The sequence below is a fragment of the Aythya ferina genome, assembly GCF_964211825.1.
Source record: "Aythya ferina genome assembly, chromosome: 27".
Taxonomy (NCBI): Eukaryota; Metazoa; Chordata; class Aves; order Anseriformes; family Anatidae; genus Aythya; species Aythya ferina.
This window is the reverse complement of record NC_140310.1, coordinates 5,492,963-5,501,282: the sequence shown is the minus strand read 5'-3', so window position 1 is coordinate 5,501,282 and position 8,320 is coordinate 5,492,963. Positions and strand designations below refer to the sequence as shown.

At 59.8% G+C, this 8,320-nt stretch overlaps 1 protein-coding gene and 1 long non-coding RNA gene across 2 annotated transcripts; one reads left to right on the top strand and one right to left on the bottom strand.

Annotated features, from left to right (window-relative positions):
- Positions 1-71: 71 nt before the first annotated feature.
- LOC311424230 lies at positions 72-1,596 on the top strand. Its single transcript, XR_014686030.1, has 2 exons — positions 72-634; positions 725-1,596. It is a non-coding gene; the product is annotated as an uncharacterized lncRNA (long non-coding RNA).
- Positions 1,597-5,141: 3,545 nt separating this feature from the next.
- On the bottom strand, positions 5,142-7,995 carry LOC311424417 (uncharacterized protein). Its single transcript, XM_084499557.1, has 3 exons — positions 7,778-7,995; positions 6,283-6,396; positions 5,142-5,501 (listed from the first exon to the last, which is right to left on the bottom strand). The coding sequence occupies exons 1-3, from the start codon at positions 7,833-7,835 to the stop codon at positions 5,296-5,298; spliced, it is 378 nt and encodes a 125-aa protein (XP_084355683.1). The 5' UTR covers positions 7,836-7,995; the 3' UTR covers positions 5,142-5,295.
- Between the last annotated feature and the right edge of the window lie 325 nt (positions 7,996-8,320).

Sequence of the window (8,320 nt, the reverse complement as noted above, 5' to 3'; positions counted from 1 at the left end):
CGAGCCGGCGCCCCTCCGACCCCCCCCAATCCCTGCGGCTCCGTGGGCGAGAGCCCGGTCCCCCCCCGACCCCCCACCTCCCCCGGCCAGAGCCGCGACCCCAGCCCCACGGGCAGCGTCTGCGCCGCCAGCTCGGGCGCTCGGGATAACGAGCGGGTCCTGGGCTGAGAGAGCTTTTAGGGGCAGGCACCCCCGGGGGGTCCCGTCCTCAGGTCAGGCCTCAACCCGACAAAGTCCCGGGGCTTCCAAACCCCGCGGGGCACCGCGACTGCTGTGCAAAACCCTTCCCACGGCCCCCGAGGGCAAAGGCTGCTGTCAGCCCCTGCAAGCACAGCGTCTCCAGAGGGGAGCTTCCCCCGATTCCCCGTCAGACCCGACTGCCCCCCCGGTTTTGTTTAGGTCCAAGCATGCCTGCGAATGGAAGTTCCTCGCGTGCTTTCACAGCCACCCGAAAACGCAGCCAGATTTCTGTCTGCGCACACGCAGCCCACACAAAGCCACCGCGGCACCAGCAGCAGGGCTGTTGGGAGGGAGCGAGCACCCGGAGGGGTCGGCTCGTCACCCTCGTGGGTGTGGAGGGTGCCCAAACCGCAGAGCTCCGCTCCCAAAAACACTCTGGGCGCCCTTGCAGCAGGTGAGGTCTCCGGCAAGCCAGCAGTGAAATCTCCGAAGTTACCCATGTGTTACAGCATCTAACACAACCCTGCGGTTCTCCCTCACCCAGGAAAAGTTGCAAAAATGAAGCCTGGAGTTAATAACTGATGTTTTGAGACAGACCACTGAGAACAGCGTGAGTCACTGCTCCACTTTGGGATGAAGTCTCAGGGTCGCTGCCTGGAGGGAGGCTGCTCCTCACATTGAGCAGGGGGCAACCGATCATAAAGGGCCTGCAGGTGCTGCCTGGTCACCCAGAAAACCTCCCAGCTGCATCAGTCTGTCACTTGTTAGTCACTTGCCGAGCCCGTCACTCGCTCAGGAGGCTGGGGCTGAATTAGCACAAACTCAGCAGCGCTCCCACGCCCAGGGGCAGCTCTGCAGAGCCCCTGCCCGGATACAGGCAGCAGCAGGACTTGCTTCTGGGCAGTGCAAATAACCCTGGTCTGCAGCTCCATGCACCTCGCTGCTGATGCATCTGGGGCATTCTTGCCTTTGCATATTTTAAAGCAAGACTCGAGTCTGAAGATTCGGTGTCAGGCATTAGAAGATTTTTTTTTCCCTCTCCAAGAGCAATTGCAGAGTTCAGAGCTTGTTGTGTGAAGTGTTGTTAAGTAAACACATTGCCTCAACCCCGAGCATTTCCTATGGCCTGGGTCATTTTTAGAACAAAGTTTTTTTTTGTTATTTTTTCCCCTTCCATGTTACAGAAGATTGCCCAAATGCTGTTACTGAAACCATGTGTGTTCATTTCTGTGTGACTGCGCTGTGCCCGTGTCACCGCCTCGAGCGGATGAAACCACAGTCTGTCACGGCCCGGGGCCGCCTCTCACCCCGCGCAGAAGCAGCGCTGCAGCACAGCAGGCGGGGGCCGGGGGCAGCTGGACTTGAAGCATGTGCTTGAGCACAGCCTTGAACAGGGACAAGCTGCCCAGCTTGGGTTCCAGTTCCTGCAAAAGCCTGGCCTGGGAGAGAGGCCGCCGGAGCTCACCAGGGTGGATTTGGGGAGCAGGAAGCCCGTGCTGCATGGTCAGGACAGTGTGGGCTCCCACCACATGGGAGGCGCCCCGGAAAGCCCCTGCTTTCTCTGGCCGATGCTGTTGCTGCATCTGGCCCTGAAGCACTTTCTCCCCACGCGAGCGAAACTGACGCCGATGCTGGGCCGGTGCTGCACGCAGCGCGCCTCGCTCAGAGGGTGCAAGTGGTGCTTTCCCAGCACTTCGGGCAGGAGGCGATTTTCCCAAGAAACTTCATCCTGGGCTGCTCTGACCGGCTGCTTCCCCCTCCTGTCTCCGTCCAAAGCACAGCATCCAGCCCAATTCAATGCTCAGTGCAGCTCCCCTCGCCGTTGCAGGCTGACCGCAGCCACGTGCCCGAGGAGCAGCCGGCCCTCCCCGCGCTCATCCACCTCCCCCACTCTCGCCCCACGGGGGACAGTCCGGCCACACACCCTGCTGGGAGCCGCAGCCCCAAACACATCACTTATTACATCAGGAGGAAAGAACTGATGACCTCCCTGCACATCTGCAGCTGCCAGCACTCCCAGGGAGCTGCCGGCAGGGCCGTGCGTAACCACAAACTGATACGCGCAGGGGGGCTCCAGCAGAGCAGGATTTGGGCATTGCCCCTCGTGGACCTCTCAAGGGAAGGATCTGCTGGCACGCTCTTCCTCGTGCTGCCCACCTGCACGCACAGATGCTGCAGCCCCTCATACCCAGCCGTGCCCAGCTGCAAACGCCGGCAGAGGCAGCCTGAACGCACCCAGCGCTCGCTGCAGGGCTTCTGAGGGTGTTATAAGAAAGGAACCAAAACCTGAAGCATGAAAACCACCAGTTATGGAAAGGAAGGCCACAACAACTGGGTTATACTTAGATTCAAAAAGAAGAAAAGTGGGGGGAAGAGCAACCCTGCTGCCTCAGAGCAGGGCTGGCCTCTGTGCCGGGCGAGGTTCGGGGCCAAGCCCAGGCACGCTCAGCTCTCAGCCCTGGATGCCCACCAGCCCGCTGCCCGCTCACCCACTTACACCCACGTTGTGCCTGTGTTACAACACGCACAGAGGGGCACAGGCACACGCTGAAATGCGAGCACAGCGTGGTGGAGGCACGCTCAGAGCTTCAGCGCCGGGATTTCAGCGCAGCCTCACCCATAACCCTCATCCGCCCCGTGCCTGTCCTCTCCTCCCCACTGCTTGCTGCCTCTCTGGAAAGACCAGTTCCTGGCCGCTGCCTCCAGTCTGCCGCTGGTTGTGCTGGTGGGGAGCTCCCCGAGCAGCCAGGCGGCCCTGCAGGCTCAGGGCATCCCTCCCAGGGGCTGCACTTTTAGGGGAGCTGCGCTTTGTTGGCACGGTGTGGGATGGGAGCGGCGATTCCCTCTGGAGCTCCCCCAGCCTCGTCCTGCCAGCTGCGGCGTCCCCCCATCCCTGCCCGCCCTGCAGAGACTAAACTGTTCCACGGGGTATTTTTATACCAGGGCATTTTCTGCAGACCTTGTGACTCGCATCAGCGCCTGGATCTGCAGCAGCTCTGTTTCCCTGGGCAGTCACATGGCAGCCAGTCACGCTGCTGCTCTTCCTTTATCTGGGGGAGCCTTCAGCGCTCCTGATGCTTTCAATGCATTTTGCTGCTGCAGCCTCTCCGGGGGTGCGAGCAGCCCCCAGACCTCACAGGAGACCCTTCCCGGTAGCAGCGAGGGCCAGCAGGGCTCTGCCCTACCAGAGGTCCCCACACCTCCCCAGCCCCCTGGGGAAAGCATCCCTTGTGCTTTTGGAGGCTGTGGGCAGGAGCAGGGCCCCGTGGTGCTGCTGGGACACCCCCTGGCCCACAGCAAGAGCGTGGCCCCTGAGCATCACCCGAACAGGGCTCGGCATCCCTGCTCTCTGGGATTTCTGACCCTCTTACCCTGCAAAATTCACCGGGTGGGTTCAGTGGCGTCCTGCAGCAGTGAGTTCCACAGCTGGATCCGAGCACGCCACATTATTTCTCCTCTTCTGTTTGAACTTGCCCTTTTTGGTTTCAGTACCTGTTCCCTTTTTTCTCACATTATGACTAAGGGAAACTCCCCGCAGACTGCTGTGCTGGAGCAGTGGCAGTGCTTTCAGTCAGCAGTTTGCCGTCTCGCCCTGCATCGCATTTCTTGCAGCCACGTTCTCACTGCCCGCTCTGCACTCCCAGACATCCCGGGCTCTCCTCCCTTCTCTTTCCTCCTCATTCTCATTCCTCACTTCTGACACTCCCTTCCACAAGGCAAAGCAGCACCAAGTACTCCGGGGCTCCTTTCCAGCAGCACCAGGAGCTGGGCAGACACCAGCCATGGGACCAGCCCCACGTCCACGCTGCCCTCTGAGGACTACGGGGCCGGGAGGATTAACCTGGGAGCTCACAACCCCAACAAGCCCCAAGCACAAGACAGCCCCAAAACACTGCTTGCTGTCGAGGGCTGAGCAGCACAGAGGAGAGGAGGTTCTCCAAACCTGGCTGAGGCTCCGTGGACTTTCCCACAGATGCTATCAGCCACCACAGCACAGCACTGGTGCTTGCTTGGCTCAGCACAGGCACTTTCACATTCATAAGCATCAGACAACAAAAATAACAAGAAAAGTGGTTTGCTGCCTGGCACCGGATCCCACAGCATCCACCAGCGAGCCTCGGGAGCTTTCTCCTGACTAAGACCCAGCTGAGCTTCCCATGAAGCTGCTTGGGGCTGGAGCTCCGCAGCATCCCACAGCCCTCACCTCCTCCTTACCTTAGCCAGGCACTGCTTTTCTTCTCTTTAGACTACCAGATCTGCTGAGCCAAGCTGTATCTTCATCAGAGCAGCCCAAAGGGGGCCCTGGCTGCAGGACGACCTCTCCTTATAACCACAATCTGGCAGGTCGTAACAACAGGCACCTGCAGGACACACCTCCTCGTGAGGGTTCAAAGGGAAAGCCTGGTGGAAAGAGGAAAAGCGAGATCTCCCAGAGGTGGTGGTGACAGTCAGGGCCTGAATTAGTCACCAGAACATTTAATCTCACTGTGACTGCAGACACAGGCAGCATCCCAGGCTTGGGAAGGGGATGGGGACAGGGACAGGTGCTACTGGGGGTGCCCAGGGATAGTTCCCTCTGGTCAGGCAGTGCAAAGAGCTTCACAGAACAGCCTCAGATGATATTTCACACCAAACATATCCACAGTCTGTCCAGGCCCGTAGTCTCTGTGGCCCCAGGAAGAAATAAACTGCTCCCTGCAGCTGACACAGGAACCCCAAATCATCCCACCTAGGTGCAGGGGGTGCACAGCGTGCAGGAGCGGGGCTGTGCCCAGGGCTGTGCCGTGCCCAGGGCTGTGCCCCGCGCTGCTCGGCAGGGCTGACAAAGCCTTCCCACGGCAGACACGCTTGGATGAGCTCGCATTCAAATAGGAGCCCCAGGAAGCCAAATCAGTTCGGCAAGGGCCATTATCTCTCTAGGTTAGGGGTTTCCTGTGAATGAGACGCAGTGGCCGTGAACGTGCTTTCCAGCTGCAGCATTTATTTGACCGGCGGGCGGCCTGGCCTCTCCCGCACTCCTACCCCCGACTCTACGCACCGCGCCCCTGGCACACGGTGCCTACGCTACTGCGGTGAGCAGCCGCACTCGGCCACCTGCCCGCGGCCCCGCTGCCGTCACAGCCAGGCCAGGAGCAGCTTCCCGGCCAGCGCCACGGCCAGCAGGCTGGGTGGGTGCAGTGGTGTGGCCCCGCCGCCGTTCCTCGAGCCCCGCGGCCCGTTGCAGTCGTCGCTGAAGCAGCATTGCAGCGTGGCCCCGCTGGAGCCACCGCGCCGCGCCTGGTCGCAGAAGGACTTGTAGGAGCAGGACTTAATGACGCTGTCTGCAAGGGAAGGCAGATCACAGAGGGTTAGGTGATCCCAGGGGCTTTATTCTGAGCCTGCTGAGCTGAGAGGGGGCAGAGGGAAAGCAGAGGAGCATCCCAGCACGTTATGCTGCAGATCTGGAATAAAAGGGGCTCGTCCTGCACACGGGACTGCTGGAGAGCCGAGCAGTGGTCTGGTGGCCGAGGGATGTCCTCGTGGTCACATCGCTCTAGGCCACCGCAGAGCACATTGCTGTGGAAGGAGCAACCAACAGTTTATAGCCAAATGTGAAAACAAGGGGGCCGACCCGAGGCAGGAGGGGGTGCTTTGGGGTCCTGCCCGTGTCTGTCCCACAGGCCACGGTGCTGTCTGGCACCTGTGAGGTTGCACTGAGGGTGTTAACACACTGCTGGGACGTTTCCCTTACACCAGAAAAGTGCACTGTTATCTCAGACCAAGAGCCTGTTCCCAGAGACTAAAAACTGGTGGCTCATCCCTGCCTCAAGGGTCCGAGGGGCAGCCAGCCCCAGGCATCCCCCCCCTCTCCCCAGGCATCCCTCCCACAGCCCTGGGTTCCTTCGGGGTGCTGGGATGCAGTCCTGTCCTGCTGACTCCGTCCTTCATTTCCTCCACCTCCCTGCCAAAACTTTTGGGCAGGTTGGCAGCTGAGGTGGCTCAGCAGCTCCCAGTGCTGCGTGCAATGACCATGGAAGGGGAGCAGCCCCATGTGAGGAGGAGGACACCCCTCCGGCACGGCTGGGGCCAAACCGCAGCGGGATATCAGTGGCAGGGACTTACTCGGCGCAGTGATCGTGGAGCAGGCGTCCGCGTACTGGGGGCAGCTGTGGGAGCCCTGCTTGTTGCAGTCGTTCTCGTTGGACGCGACGCATTTGTGGCATTTCAGCGCTGCACCTGTGCGAGGGGGGAGCAGCGGTGAGGCGGTGCCAGGGCCGGGGGAGCCAGGGCCAGGGCAGGTGGGCTTCAGGGGGCTCTGCTGTCCACAAAACGCCTGCAGTGCTCGCCCAAGTGTGACTCAAAACAATGAAGAAGCTCAATCTTTGTCTTTTTGCACTGAATTTCTTTTTAATAAGCGTTTGCAGGGGGCGGATTCCTCTAAACTACGGAGGCAGTTTTGTGCGTTTGTGCATCTATAAAGCAGCTCACCCCCAGAACCTGTTGCACAGATCCTGCCCCCAAAATATTCAGAGGGACAAGCGCAGCAGCGAGGTGTCAAAGGCAGACACGTGTCAAAGGCAGAGCCATCTCCCAGCCAGAGGCACGCGAGGGGATAACCAGCCCCTGCCTCTGCAGGCTCCCCGTGTGTCAGAGCTGATGACAGGCATAAGAACTGTTTGACCCTGCAGGAGAGGAAAATGCACACTGGTCCCAGCTCAGTTTAGGAACCAGCTGAGTAAATGTGAAAGTGTCACTATCACGTTGTGACAGAAAGAGACTTTAAATATCATCACTGTTTTAAATATCTGCAGACAGAGAACCACCAAGGACACCTGAACAACCTGCTCCCACCCCAACCAGGAAATCATGACGATCACTTGATTTTGATAGCAATGGTTAAATTACTGCTCGTGTTGGGATTCAAATTTTTTTTGCTTTCCTGGACGAACAGAGCCCTCTCGTGGCAAGCAGGTCCCAGCTGCGTGGTCAGCACGTTTCATTCTGCAGGAGCTCTGAGCTCCTGTGTTTGGTGGAAAAGGAGAAAAACGATGCCTCAGTGACCTGAGGCTGAACGGGGCCGAATGCCGGTAAGCGCCTGCCGTTAACGCACGCTGAGCACGGATTTCCACTGTGGCACTGCTTGGTTTTCTCAGCCCCGTGCAGCCTTTAATTTACCGTCAGCTAAAACCACAGCTGGGTTTCATTCTCCCCTTGGTACAAAGATCCTGTACCATCCATCACCACGACCTGACTGCACACTGTGACTGTCCTCGGAGCAGCACGACCACCTCCCTGCCTTTTGGGATGGCTCTGTGCCCTTCTGCCTTTGAGGAACCCAGAAGGTCAGAAGCTGCTGTTCCTTGGGAACCACCTCGGCTCCCACCAGGCTGGAGCCCAGCATCCCTGCTCACCCCCACCGCCCGCACAAGCACAGCAGAAGGCACAGGGCAGGGTACTCCGGCACTGTCCTAGCCAAGGGAAGGGACCGAACCCCCCAAAGCAGCTCTTCTGCAAGGACAGGAGGAGCAGCAAGAGCCCGGAGCTGGCAGCAGGCTGGAGGCAGCCAGCAAGCAGCAAGCAGCGACAGCCCGTCCTCCCACCCGGGGAGGACACTTACTTTCTCCAGCCAGGGACGAGACGAGGGCCAGGGCCAGGAGGGTCTTCAGGGCGGGCATTTTCAGCAGTGCGCAGCGCAGGTAGTGTAGCCTCTGTTTTGTCCCGAGGTCTTACAGTTAATCTGCTTGGGTGATTGGATCAATGGGCTGAGGATAACACACTTACTGCAGCCCCTGGCTAATGCCACCTGAGCCGGAGGAGGGGACGCGATGCCCCAAGGGCAGAGGCCACCCGGGGCAAGGAGCGGGGCACAGCACCGGGGGGCTGGTGGCGGTGGCCAGACCTGGCACCAGGGGATTGGGCTTTGCTTTGGTCAGCCCAGGGATGAAAGCCGGTCCCCCCCTCCCTGCTGCCCCAGGCTCAGCCCCCTGCGTGCTGCCAGCACCACGCTGGTGTGCGAGTGAGCGGTGTGGAGCAGACCACGGGGTGCTCGGAGGTGTTGCAGGTCTCAGGTTCAGTCTGTGGACACCCAGCTCAGGAATAGGTGATAACCACGCTTATTTGAAACCAAATAAATTATCACACAAATGAGGCAGAATCAGGC

What these genes read in the sequence shown, in the direction of transcription:
- LOC311424417 (XM_084499557.1), bottom strand. Translation starts at nt 7,835, where the DNA reads ATGCCCGCCCTGAAGACCCTCCTGGCCCTGGCCCTCGTCTCGTCCCTG. An exon ending in CTCGTCCCTGGCTGGAGAAA is followed by an intron (nt 6,397 to 7,777) that starts GTAAGTGTCCTC and finishes CCCCTCGCACAG; the next exon opens with GTGCAGCGCTGAAATGCCAC. An exon ending in CTCCACGATCACTGCGCCGA is followed by an intron (nt 5,502 to 6,282) that starts GTAAGTCCCTGC and finishes CTTCCCTTGCAG; the next exon opens with ACAGCGTCATTAAGTCCTGC.